The sequence below is a fragment of the Elgaria multicarinata genome, chromosome 2 (genome assembly GCF_023053635.1).
Source record: "Elgaria multicarinata webbii isolate HBS135686 ecotype San Diego chromosome 2, rElgMul1.1.pri, whole genome shotgun sequence".
NCBI classification, from domain to species: Eukaryota; Metazoa; Chordata; class Lepidosauria; order Squamata; family Anguidae; genus Elgaria; species Elgaria multicarinata.
In genome coordinates this window covers 61,822,684-61,836,574 of record NC_086172.1, presented here as the reverse complement: position 1 = coordinate 61,836,574, position 13,891 = coordinate 61,822,684, and the positions used below count along the sequence as shown (strand labels likewise).

The 13,891-nt window shown below is 39.0% G+C and overlaps 1 protein-coding gene across 1 annotated transcript in view; it reads left to right on the top strand.

Moving 5' to 3' along the window:
- MGAT5 (alpha-1,6-mannosylglycoprotein 6-beta-N-acetylglucosaminyltransferase) overlaps positions 1-13,891 on the top strand; it is a 147,573-nt gene that overhangs the window by 59,878 nt on the left and 73,804 nt on the right. The window contains exon 2 of the mRNA XM_063116606.1: positions 7,714-8,112. Within this exon, the coding sequence (XP_062972676.1) occupies positions 7,872-8,112 (241 nt within the window). The 5' untranslated portion in view covers positions 7,714-7,871. The remainder of the gene's footprint in view (positions 1-7,713; positions 8,113-13,891) is intronic.

Here is a 13,891-nt window from a genome sequence, read left to right as displayed (position 1 = left end):
TGCGATATGACTAACTTCTAATCACAGGCAACGAGGCAGAATGATGTTGTGGCCTTTACATAGAATCTTAGGAAGATTCACTCTGCATGATTGTGATGGCTCAAAAAAGAGAAGGAACCTATTATCACAGAAGCCAGGGCAGTCATATAGAAGCCATCAGTGTGGAAATTGGATTTCAGGGGTGGAGAAAATATAATCCTTCTGATATAGTTGAACTGTAGCTCCCATTATGCCCAGCTAGTATGGCCAGTAGAAAGAGATGATGGGAGTTGCAGTACAACAGCAATATCTAGAGGAACACATATTCCACACCCCTGCTGGATTGCAAATTATGCCTCCATATTGATTGCTCCTGAGCAGTAAGCCTGGTCACAAATTTCCCTTGGTGCTTATGAGGGACATCATAATGAAATGCCTTTTATTATGACAGCTGGGAAAGATTGTGTATTGTAGGGAGCCTCTTGTAGGAAGACAGAGAGCCCAGCTCCTTTGCTCCTCCAGCAAGGCCAGGCTATGGTGAATTAAGAAGGCAACCATGAATGAACAAGCCAAGAAATACTGAGGAGATGTAGATATTTAATTTATTTAAATACTTTTAAGTGACACACTTTTAGATGCCCACTCTCCCCTTCTTGTGCAAGACTACACCAGTTTTTAAACTGAGTTGTTACCTGTAAACCAGGTCATAGAGTGATAAGGAACCTTTATCCTGATTTTAGAACGGAACCTCTTAATGAATTGCAGTTTGGAAATGTCATGTTACAGTCTTCCTTTGAAGTCTTTGTTGCAGTATGACTACTTTAATGTCAGTAACAGGGTGTCTTGGGAGGTTTAAATATTCCCCAATTTTTTTAACATTGCCATTTCTGATGTCAGATTTGTGTCAATTTGTTGTTCTGTGTAAAGACTGTCTTGTTTGTCCTATGTAAAATGCAGGATGATGCATATATCATATTGGATGATGAGCAGGTGTATGAACACCTTATGTTATGGATAACAGTATTAGGTCCTGTAATAGCTTTGCCAAGGATAGTCATGAGAACAGAATTGGCATCTGTTTCTGGCACAGGGTCTGGTCTATGTATATCAGTATCTCTGTTATTTGGCCTTTTGTTGCAAGTGGGTAGCTGTTTTATACTGGAGGGGTAAGAACGTACTGGACTTCAACCCAAGGCTTGTGAAAGGAAAGTGAATGGTCCAGAATGGGTTGTAGACCATTGAAACATTTGAGTGGTTTCAGCTGGGAACTTTACATGGCAACAAGTGATACCGACATATGTCAGAATGAGACCCAGAAAGGACTTAAAGTGCTCTTAAATTGATTTATAGCATGTAATGTATTAAATAGCTTCAAAGCTGCAAATCCAGATGGAAACAGAGAGCATATTATGTTGTTTGCTTCTGCGGTATCTTTTGAAATGTATTAAATTAAGCATTCTTTTTACATGAAATGTTTTATGGTAGATAGCAAATGTAGTTATAATTTACTTTCAGACCTAGGTGATAACATTCTGTTTTAAATAATTATTTTTCAGTGCTACCTCAAAGTTTTAAGGTTCAGTTGGCAGTAAATTGTTAGTGGATAAAAATATATAGCATGGAATAGGATCAGCTATGCAACAAAAATGTGTCTGTATAGGAGAAAAACAATTTTCTAGTTTTTGTTAATATTTTGTATGTAAAGGGCTAGATTTTTCAGGCCTTTGGATTGTTATTTCCAGACTCTGTTTAATATATTACGTTTCTTAAAAACTGTTCCTGATGGTTAAATAAAATGGATATAATCTAGACAAAGGTATGCCCTTTTAAGTCATTGGTTTGAATGGGAACTTTAACTTGACTGCATCCAAAAAAATTAAATTTACATAATAGTGGGTGCATATGCTTAATTCCTGAAACTTTGAGAAGGCTAATCTCTTTTGAACTATCTTTGTTATTGCCTGTTGTTTCTAAATAGGAGAGCTACATTGGAGTTTTAACTTTAGAGTCAATTTAATCAGATTTATTGCAAAAGGCTAGAGCATTTCATTTGTATGATCAGCAGGAAACAGCAGTAATCGCAGGTTTTTATTCTAAGAATGTACTCCAGAGTGGGAGCTTCCTTACAAATTAAGCTGTGCATTATCTCTAACTATGACATTAATGTGCCCCTCACTGATTTTCAAGCTCTTGCATATTTTTACATTCTTCTGCAGCTCTGACCAGTCTTTAATCTCGTTGTCATTGTTATTCAGCTTTGAAACTGCTTGTTTTACTCACTATAGTGACTGTGGTGGTGTATTTTTATTTTTGAAGCTGCCCTATACCAGCTTTGTGGTAGTAAAATGACTGGTTAAGAACTGGATACTTGGGGCCGTACAATTTTCTTTGTTCAGTAGGTATCATGCTGGTGCTGTGTATCTCTTGCCATCTAATTATATTAGATTGGTATCATCATTATTATTATTATTATTATTATTATTAATTTTATTAGTATCTAGACTAAAATGGTCCAAATGAGAAATCAGATTGAAAATTGTAGGGCTGTAGGTTCTGAATCCTGATTTGAAAATCACTGCCAGGATTCAGAAATCTTCCTTAAAAAAAAAAAAGGCTTACAATTTCTGTTTAGCTAAAATATTGTTGATATTTCAAGTTTCTTGTACCAACCTAGGTGCTTTCCCCTTGATATTTTAACCCCATTGTTGCCAGAATTTGGATATGTTTGTTGGGAATACTCTTAAACTTTTTGTGTCAGGTCATCTACTTCCATACAAAGAGGTAGCTTGTGTGAGATACTATATTCCTACTGTATCTTACTCCATTAAGCTAAACCATATCAATCCCCCTTTTTTACTATAACCATTTCCATTCTCAAGATTGCAGCCTGCATGCCTAAGAAACGCTTATGCAGTCTTAAGACTACAAAAACAATAATACTGATTAACTTCAAGCCAAACATCCATATTTAAACATTCATGGAGTTGGTTGAAATTTTAATAGTGCAAAATTTCAAGCACAAAATTGGAAATATATTTGGCCTCTTATTCTGTATTGCAATGGTGTACTACGATTAATTATTTATGCAGCTACTTTAATTTTCATGTTAGTCCTACAACAGCTTGTGAAGTCTGTCTTTATTTCAGTTGTACAGATGGGAAGCTGAGCATCATTGGCAGTGACTTGTGAATGTCCACAACATAGAGGGGACCTACTGGACCACCCAATTAGTTTTTATTTATTTATTTATTACTGCATTTATATCCTGCCTTTTTTCCCTCCAATGAACCCAAGGCAGCGAACATCCTCCTCTCCATTTTATCCTCACAACAACAACCCTGAGAGGCTGTGATTGGCCCAAAGTCACCCAGTGAGTTTCTATGGCCGAGTGGGGACTAGAACCCGGATCTTCCGACTCACAGTCCAACACCTTAGCCACTACACCACACTGACTCTCATAGATTAAAGCTCTGAACTAGACATTTCAACCCTATTTGCACGGCACACTGAAAACCAAGAGATTCTGACATCAGTCTGAAAATACATATTCAGAAAGCAGTCACTTAGATTTACCCCTGCTTAACATGGAATGCATTTTCTAGTTCTTCAAGTCTTCAAGGTTAAAAAAGAGCAGCTGGGACACGTGTAGTCTGACACTTGGCTGTTTACCCAGGGAGTGTTTCTGCTCATGCCATGTAACTGGCCAGTTATAAGGCCAGACTGAAGTAGGATGGGAGTAGTTCAGCACTACTATAAATTTTAAAATGATAACTTTGTAATAGTGGATTTTACTGCAAGTCTCATTAGAGTTAGGCATTCTAGTGTAAGAGTGTCGTCTTTAGTCCACAAACAAATTGCAATTCAAGGACAAGCACACACACACACACAAAAAAAAAAGGCTGCTAGCACAAAGAGAAAAGTGTCTGCTGATGGCTTCATTTTTGTAGGACTATGCTGTGCAAGATGGCCTGCTTGACAGAAAATTGGAGAGATTTCAAAATACACAGTGCAATCAAGGACTTGTGTATCTTTTAGAGTCGTGGCTGGGTTGCCACAGGCCTGTTCAACAGCACTCCCAGCACAGATGAGATGGCCTTTTCCCTGAAAGTAAAATTACATGGCTTGTTCAAGATTAAAAGTGATTTTATGTCACATTACCTTACATCTCCTCTTGTCAGTTCTCATCCATGTTTTTGCAGGAGGGGATAGTGGAAGGTATATGTGTGTGCATGGACAGCAGAGAAATTTAGCATTTAGAGTTTAGCTTCCTTCACTCCATCTGCCATACCTCCTTCCTCTGTGTTGGATATTTTTAGTCAGGCTCAGTAGATGGTACTTTTAAAACCATGCGTGATGGCAAATATCACAAAATAAGGAAGTTTACCACCATCTGACATCAATCAAAATCCTGACCTCCATTTTCCTAGTTCGACATACATTTCCCATTTCTAAAAGTTTCTGAGATTCTTTCCATATAAAATCAGAGCTGTATTCCAAGCTCAGAAATCAAATATTTTAGAGCCTTCCCAAAGTAGTCATTTCAAACTGAGACTCCTAGTGAAAATTTTATAACAATATTAAATACTGTTTTCCATACTGCCTTGGTGATGACAATATATTATTAGTATAGATGTATTTAGTCTGAGAGAGAAATTATTCCAGTTTGCCTTTGCATCCAATATTAGGATCAGACAAAAACAGGCAAATGTTGGATATGGATGTAGATGAGATTAAAGTTTTAATTTTATATGATGTTTTTCCAGGAACATTTGTGCTTTTAAAGCATCTCACAATATACAAAAACATTAATAGCAATTTATTCAGAATAGAAATATCAATAAGCATTACAATTCTAACCAATATAGCAATAGAATAACAATCACAGTATACACAGTATGAGCAGGTCATGTAGTTGTTACAATAGCAAAATTCAAAGGTTTATTTTATTTAGGGTGAAATTCTATTCATATTTAGGCATAAAAAGTTCTATAACTCCAAGCATGCCCTGGACAGCCATTCTGGCTTGGACTTTTAAAAAGGCTTTTGACAAGGTCTCTCACCAAAGACTCTGAGCAAACTTAGCAGTCATGGAATAAGAGGAAAGGACCTTTTATAGATCAGTAACTGGCTAAAGAACAGAAAGGAGATAATAGGTATAAACAACAAATTCTCCCAATGAATAGTGGGGTCCCACAGGGATTTGAATTAGGATCAATGCTTTTCAACCTGTTCATAAATGATCTGGATCTAGGAGTGAGCGGTGAAGTGGCATCAAAATGGCAAAAGTGGTTCAGTTAAACAAGTGTAAAGTGATGTACATTGGGGCAAGAAATCCCAACTTCAACTATAACCTGATGGGAACTGGCTGACCAAGAAAGAATCTTGAGGTTGTGGTGGACAGCTCAATGAAAACATTAACCCAGTGTGTGGCTGCTGTAAAAAAAAAATGCAAACTCCATGTTAGGCATAATTAGACAAGGAATTGAGAATAAAACTGCCAATATCATACTGCTTTTATACAAATCTATAGTATGCTACCACTTGGAATACTGTGAACAGTTCTGGTCACCATACTTTAAAAAAGATACTGTAGAGTTGGAAAACGGCAAAAAAGGCAGCAAAAATGATCAAGGGGGTGGTGCATCTCCCATATGAGGAAAGATAACAAAAGCTGAGAATCTTGGGGAAAAGGTGGCTAAGGGGAGACCTGATAGAGGTGTACAAAATTATGCATCATGTGGAGAATGTTGATAGGGAGGCATTTTTCTCCCACTCTCAAAATACCAGAACCTGGACTCATCCCATGAAGCCGATTGGTGTGAGATTCGGAACAGATAAAAGGTAGTACTTCACACAGCACATAGTTAAACTATGGAATTCCTTACCACCAATTTGGATGGCTTTGAAAGGCGGTTAGATAAATTCCTGCAGGTGAAGGTTATCAATGGCTTCAAGTTCTGATAACTGTGTGTTATCTCCGGTATCCCTTACAGTATGACCACATTTCAGAATGTTATGAAAAAGAAATTCACTTGTTGCTCTTAGGCTCGACATCTTTCTTTTTAAAAAAGACCATTTTAAACTGTATTTTAAATAGTTCACAGATACTTTTAACTTGAAAGCTTGTTCACTATTTTGTAACTTTTTTTTTTTTGTCCTAAGAACAAGGTATTGTCTTACAGTGGATTAATTTTTTTTTATGTTCCAACATGGCTATGTTTGCTTTTTTGTAATGCAAAACTATCTATAAAGTGTGCTTGAATGCACCCCTTCCTTGGAATAAACTTGTTGCACTTGTATCAGTAATAATACCAACCCAGGGTCTTTCTTCCTGATATGCAGACAGCCATTGGGAAGCATTCAGATATGGACATTTTCTTCAGTCTTAATGATACAGTCATATAATCAGGACCAATGCAGGGTTAGCTGATTACATTTATGATACAAATGAACACAAGATCTTCCTGACTTTGGGTTTAGTTCCCTGAAGTCAGAGGAAATTTTGCAGTGAGGTAACCAGGAGATCTCCAATTTCAGATGTTTACTTTGACCTGCGGTGAGGAAGGGTAAGGAAGGACAATGAAAGCTGGCAGAAGTCCTAGGCCCACCATGTTTCCAGAAAGACTCCTGCGTGCAGAGGGGGGTGGGGTAGAAATAAGCAAGAACTGAGATGATGATGATGATTTATTACATTTATATCCTGCCTTTTTTCCTCCAAGGAACCAAAGGTGGCATACATAATCCTCCTCTCCATTTTATTCTTATAACAATAGCCCTTTGGGGTAAATTGGGCTGAGAGTCTGTGACTGGCCCAAAATCACCCAGTGAGTTTCCGTGGCCGAGTGGTGACTAGAACTCAGATCTCCCGACTCCCAGTCCAACACTCTAGCCACGACACCACACTGGCTTTAAATAACTGAAAATATACCTTTAGTTATTTCTCCAGTATGATAAAATTGGAACATCAGACAAAGTATTAAGGAAGAGTTTAGTTTCATATCGAAATAATAAATTTCTACAAAGGTCCATGCTGATACTACTATGTTCTGTGCAGTTTCAAATGGAATGATAGTCACATAGGGACAGTAAGTGACTTTCTTCTAGGTTTCTGAGTATCTGGTAACTACTTCTAGAGGGGTGGGCAACTTGTGACCTTACAGATGTTTTGGTCTACAACTCGCATCATCCCTAGTCAAGGGTGAGACATCATAGGAGTTGGAAGGACACATGTTGCTCACCCCTGTTTTAGAAGTTGCATTTGTTTAAATTATGCAGACCTCTTTTTGATTCTTCTCTTGGGAGTGTTTAGTGAAGTTTAGCTTTTATGCCATTGTTCTTACCAAAACTGCAGGCTTATATAATAAAGTTGGAAGGACGAAAACTATTGCTGCATTGTCACATCCTTTGCAAGATGTAATCCAAACCTATTCCTGGCATATGAGATGGCTTTACCTAGAAATTTAGATTAGAAATGTTTTCTTGAATTAGGTCCAAGTTTTTGAAAGGTAGATTCTGCATCTGTTAAGACACATTTCCCAATACATTCCAAATATTTCCTGGACTCTTTATATTGTGACTGATGCAATAAAATATTGATTTGTAACAACTACAAGTTTACTGAGAAAGCATATTGTTCTACTCTACTTGGGGTGGGGGAGTTAAGTAAACACAATAACAGCTTGAGGAGAGCACTTTACCACTTTAAATTGCCATATGTTTCATTTTCTCTTGCAGCAGCAGGATGGAACTGAACGATGACAGCATGTTGACTAATGAGCCAGAGTGAACAGCCCCTGAACTGTGATTGTTACTTGCCTGGACTATGAACTGAGGCCTTGACTTTGGGTTGTAAGACCTTTTCCAAGTGACTCCAGAGAGCTGGTAGAACAGCCATGGCCTTCTTTACTCCATGGAAGTTGTCCTCTCAGAAACTTGGTTTCTTTCTAGTGACATTTGGCTTCATTTGGGGCATGATGCTCCTTCATTTTACAATCCAGCAGAAGACTCAGCATGAAAGCAGTTCAGTGCTTCGTGAACAAATACTGGACCTCAGCAAAAGATACATAAAAGCACTGGCAGAAGAGAATAGGAATGTGGTGGATGGGCCTTACGTTGGAACCATGACTGCATACGGTGAGTAGGTCTCCTAAAATAATTAGCTACCTAAGTGTTGCTGTTGTAACAGAATTATTTGGAAATTTAAGTTCACATCTATAAGACAAGATTTCTCCTTCAGTATTAGTTGTCCAATCAAGTGCATCAGGTCATAGTCGGGAGATCTTGAATAAAGGAAACATATGCGTCTGCGCGCACACACACACACACACACATACTCACACCGGGTTTTTTATTTTTTTAATGTGTTTGTTCTGCCTTCCAAGAAGCTCAAGCCAGACAATGTTTTTTCCTTGCTATTTTATCCTTACAACAACCCTATAAAGTAAGCTGAAATGAGTGACTCCCTTGAAGTCAACCAGTGAGCTGTTTATGGCTAAGTCAGGATTCAAACCCAAACCTCCTCATTTATTCAGCACACTAACTACTGAGAATATTTAGATATATGTGGCAGCAGGTTTGGTGAGATATAGTGAAGGATAGTATTAGGGGTTGTCTGCCTGTCTTAAGATAAATACAGAACTAATGTTTCACCATTGGCTTCAGTGATTAAACATAGATTTCAACCTTGTTGACATCTGGAAAACCAGATTGTGGGAAAAGTGTATGTATATGAGTTGAATATTAAGATAATCACTTATAATGAAGCCAATAGAACATGATCTGGTAAAAATCTCCAGACCAGATTCCTGTAGCCAGAGGAAGAAGTATCAAATCTTACCGAGAGAGGGGTTAGCATGAGAAACTTGACCTATCTAGATGTAGTGAGTTGGCTGATAAGCAAAAGGTGGACTTCACATTATACCTATGTGGTGGTGGGTGGCCACCAAGAGACCTGTGAAGCTTAACACAGTCAGTAGATTTTAGTAGGCTTTAGCTAATAAAAGTAGACCTCATTCTTTTTCTTATTACTAAGTGAATACCACTTGTTAAAATGAACTTTAATGGACAGCCTTGAAAGTTACGTAAACTGAATAATGGACTGGATAAAGGTCAATAAACTGAGATTAAATCCAGACAAAACAAGAGTTCAGTACAAAGCCTGGCTCAGGGATTAGAATTTAACATGTTCTGGATGGGGTCATCCACTGAAAAATCAGCCTTGTTGCTTGGGAGTGCTGCTGGATCCTGCACTGTCCGTGGATGTTCAGGTGGAAGCAGTGGTAAGGACTGAATTTGCACAGGTGTCTTTATTGCATCAGCTGAGACCGCACCTGAGTCAGTCTGATTTGGCCACGCCTTGGTTTCAACACAATTAGACTATTGCAATGGACTCTATGTGGGACTACCATAGAACTGCCCAGTGAACCGCCCAGAGAGCTCCAGCTATTGGGCGGTATAGAAATGTAATAAATAAATAAATACCTTTGAACAGTGTCAAGATTTGCACAGGTTGCCAATCGTTTTCTGGGATCAGTTCAAGGGATAGCTTGAGGACCTTTTTCAAGCAAGAAAAATGCACATTTTAAAAGGTGTGCAAGTTTTTCCAATGGAATAAATACACGTTTTCAAAAATGCACATTTCCCCCAAGCAAATGGGGAGGGGGGTTTGATTTGTGAAAGTGTACATTTTTGAACGTGAATGAAATTTCAGGAAATCACAAAATTTTCCCAAGAATTGCGCTCCTGCTCACATTAGTTTTTTGGGTTTTGAACAGGACGTGTTTGCATGATCTACGAACAGGAAGAAAATTCTTGTACATCCCTACAATGTATATTCAGTAGCAAACCCTACTGAATGGCTCAAATGGTTTCCTTTGACACATTACAACTACATTTTCTTATGTTTTGAACCTTGTGTCTATTAAAGAGACTATGAAAGAGGTTTAGAAATCTGTACAGAAAACATTGATTATTGATTGGATTAGAAATGTAATAAGTGTTCATACCAGTTTGCAGTCCTAAATATCTCAGTGTGTGTTTCAGTGCAAATGCCTCTTGGGAAGGTCTGCTGATTGACAATCAGTTATGTTGTCTGTGATCATTCCTGCCCAGGGCTTTTCTTGAATTTTAAAAAAACAAATTCATTGCATACTCCCCAAAACAACATGTTGCGTATTTCTCCTTGTAGGGCTGTTCTTAGTGACTAGAGTACTGAATCAGCATCCTAACATATTCAGTATGCATAGGGACTGCATTGTCTTGCTTGTACAAATAGCACAGCAAGATCAGTGTGGAGGTGCAACAACCATAGTGCTAAATCAAGTGCAGGAGCACCAATGTCCTATGTTAAAGGCAGCTCTTGTTTGAGATTTCCAAGAATGAAGAAAAAATAATATTACCCCACAGCACATCTTCCACTGTGAGCAAGGTTAGCCCCGCAATGCTTACCATCTGGGGACAGGGCTGCTGCTTGTTTTGATAAACAAGACCAAATTGCCAAGGGAGATGTGTTCCAAGCAGTCCCTACCTTTCCACCTGACTCCCTTTCTTTAAATCTTTGAAAAAGCTTGCTAACATAGCTACAAGAAATTGAGCTATCTTAACCACAGTATATACTGCAGGGACTCCCCAGCTCCTTTAAATGTCATTGTAGGTGGTTGTCCCTAGCAGCAAAGGAGAGTCTTCCACTCTGTGGTTGAGATGTGGTATTTCAGTTTTTTTCTATTTTTACAAGGAAAATTTTCGAAGTTGAGAAGCAGCATATTAATAGCTGGCAGTGACCACAGTGAGCTCATCCTTTCCACTGTCTGCAAACCAAATACTAGTCTTTTATTCTTGTCAGGCAGATTCTTCTTTTTTAAATGTTCCAGTTCCTCCATTCCAAAGCCCTTTCTCTAATAGCAAATAGATAATAAACTGCATTGTCAGGACAGCAGCTGAAAGGCACATCAGATGATATGGAAGAAAGGTTTTTCAGTGTGTCAACCGTATGTTACTGCAAGGCATCCTAGACTCTTGAACAGTTTCAGCTGGTCAAAAGCATGGTTGCCTGACTAGCTAGTCAGCCACATGACAGAGCCCTACAGATTTATTTCTGGGCATAATTCAAGATACTGGTATTTTCCTTTAAAGCAACGGTGGGCAACTTTTGGGTGGCCGGAATTCCTCCCTAGAATCCCCTGGGGGCATACTTCTGCTCTCCGTTGTGCTGCTGACTTTGCTGCCGAAACTCACAGCACAGGCAAATAACCCACACGTTTGCTGTAAAACATAGGCATATGGAAGCACATGCCATGTTTTAAAGCAAAATTGCTCTCCCAGGAAGTTTCTGGGAGCCTCATTTTGCTTTAAGACAATAAGCTCCTGCTGCTGCTACTGCCACAAATTTAGCAGAGGCAGTGGCAATAGGGATTGGCAGGGGCCATGTGCATGTTGCCTTCCCCTGCTTTAAAGGGCTGGAGCCACAATCTCTGGAGAACTTGTCACACAGTGTGACAAGTCAATGTTGATTGGGCTACCTATGGCAGCAGAGCAAGGATAAGAAGCAGAGCCTTTTCTGTGGGGGTGCCTTTACGCTGTTGGGTTGAGTAAAGTATGGATGTCTGTTCCTAATTGTGATTTTGTTTTTGTAATAATTGCAAACCATAGCAACTATAATTATGTGCAATTATTCAGTGGGAATTACTGTATCTTGTGAACTGCCCTGAGGCTTCCTATGGAGCCAAAAGACGGGATGCCGGTGGGTGGATGGGTGAGGAGTTGTCAATGCCTGCATTTTTAATGGCCAAAAGGGCTCAGCACCAGCACACAGCATGCTGGTGGCCTGGGGAAGGTCCCCTGACACAGAACTCTTGTTTGAAGACCTGGTCTAACTCCTAATTAACATAACACTTTTTTCATTGGAAAAACCAAGGTGTTAACAAACAAGGGAAGATGTGGCAACAGAAGTACTTAATCCCATGGAAACCAAACAATGAACTTTACTGAACTGCCAAATAACATTCAAACTGCAATACATCTGTAATCAGAAAACCATGTCATGACTTGATTCCACTCTACACCAGCATTAGCATCTTTGTATATCAGTTATAGGACCCTGAGCAATTTACAATAAGCTTGCTAATCTTTTAATCTGTCCCATAACTTTATTGAGGAAAACTAGATATACAAGTGTGTGATATATATATTTCAGTACGCCACCCTGAGATCCTAGTGATATAGGGCGGGATACAAATGTTTTAAATAAATCAATAAATATTCTAGAAGGGTAGTCATGGCAAAAACAGCAAAGGTGAAACACATGGATATGTAGTCATGTAAGTAATTTCCCTCAATTCTAGTGTTACATGAAAGTCAGAGCCACCAGAATGCAGTATCCACGCTGCTACCGCAGTGTAAGAAGTAGGCGCTGTACTCCGAACAAGATTTGTGTGTGTGTGCAGAGCTCTGTGAAAATCAGAAATAGGTAGTTAAAGTATAACAGCCAGATATGGAAGAATTTCAGGCAAGACTATATGTTACGTATAGTTCTGTAATTATTTCAAGTTTTTTTCCCCCTAGCCGAAAGTAAACTTTAAGGGCTGCTATCTGAAGCAGAAGACAAGCATGACAGGCAAAGATTTGTTTTTTGTAGCCCTTCTACTTGTATCTTTGCAACTTTGGTGATAAAATCAGTGTGTTTGGGGAATTTTGAGCTGAAAAATAGTGTCGGTACTGGGAGGTTTAAGAAGGTCAGTCTCTCACTTCATATTGATTCCTCAGTGGCAGCTATGTGTATTTATGTGTTTTCTAAAGTCTGAAAAATAAACATGGAATGCCATGGAGTGTGTAGAATTTATGTAATGCAAATGGGTAATAGAGAACTAATTTCCCTCCCCCAGCATGCTGAAATTGGGTTTAAAAAATCAGGTATTTTCCCCAAAATGTTCAGGGAATGGTTTGCTTAATCCCAAATCCCACTGAGGCTTAGCTTGATTACCTGCCTTCCCTCCTATAGGTGTGTGCAGCACATTTCTTTGGGGTGTGCACCCAGGGATTTTTTTTAAAAGCTGAATATTTATCGAATACTCAGTCATAAAGGACATTATTTTTATTCATTTATTTATTAAACACTGTAGACACTGATGCTCTACTCTGTGTTTGGCTTGCCTGACCTTAGGAGGGTCATTGCAGTTGCAGGGGGGGGGAGGGATGAGGAGACGCTCCTCAAGCCCCAGCATTGGTGAGGCATCGTGGTTAAACCGGCCAGAGGAGGGGCTTACAAGGTTATATTAGCCTTCGAGGGCCCTCCCCTAGGTCTCTTTGAAGTGTAGCTCCCAGCAGAGCGATTCCCTTTTGCTCTTGCTGCTGGGAGCAATGGTGCTCTCTTGGAGGCAGTGTTTCTTTGGCATGGTGGCAGAACAGCCAGAGGGCAGCTGGAGGACCATTCTGCTGTGTCCGGATCCCCCTCTGGATCCCTACTCAAAGGCCCACTCAATTCGGCACTTACCGCTTGAGAAATTTGGGAGTGCCTGGAAACACCTGGCACACCCCTTGTGCATGCCTAAGCTTCCTCCTAGCCCACCTTCCTCCTTCCCTCCCCTCATATCTGCCTGCCTGCAGCCCTTTCTTCTCCTAACTCCAAACTGCATACTTTACCCTACTTACTGTTCTTCCAGAGGTAATAATAATAATAATAATAATAATAATAATAATAATAATAATAATAATAATTTATTTATTTATTTATTACCCACCTTTCCCTCTGGATCAAGGTGGGGAACAACACTAAATAAAATATAATACATACAATTAGTTAAAAGAGCATATAAAACCTATACAATATTAAAATAACAATCACAGCATCTTAAAATTCTTAGGTTTAAAATTAATCTGGGTAGGAAGAGACTAGTCTTTATGGCTGTCTTAAACTCAG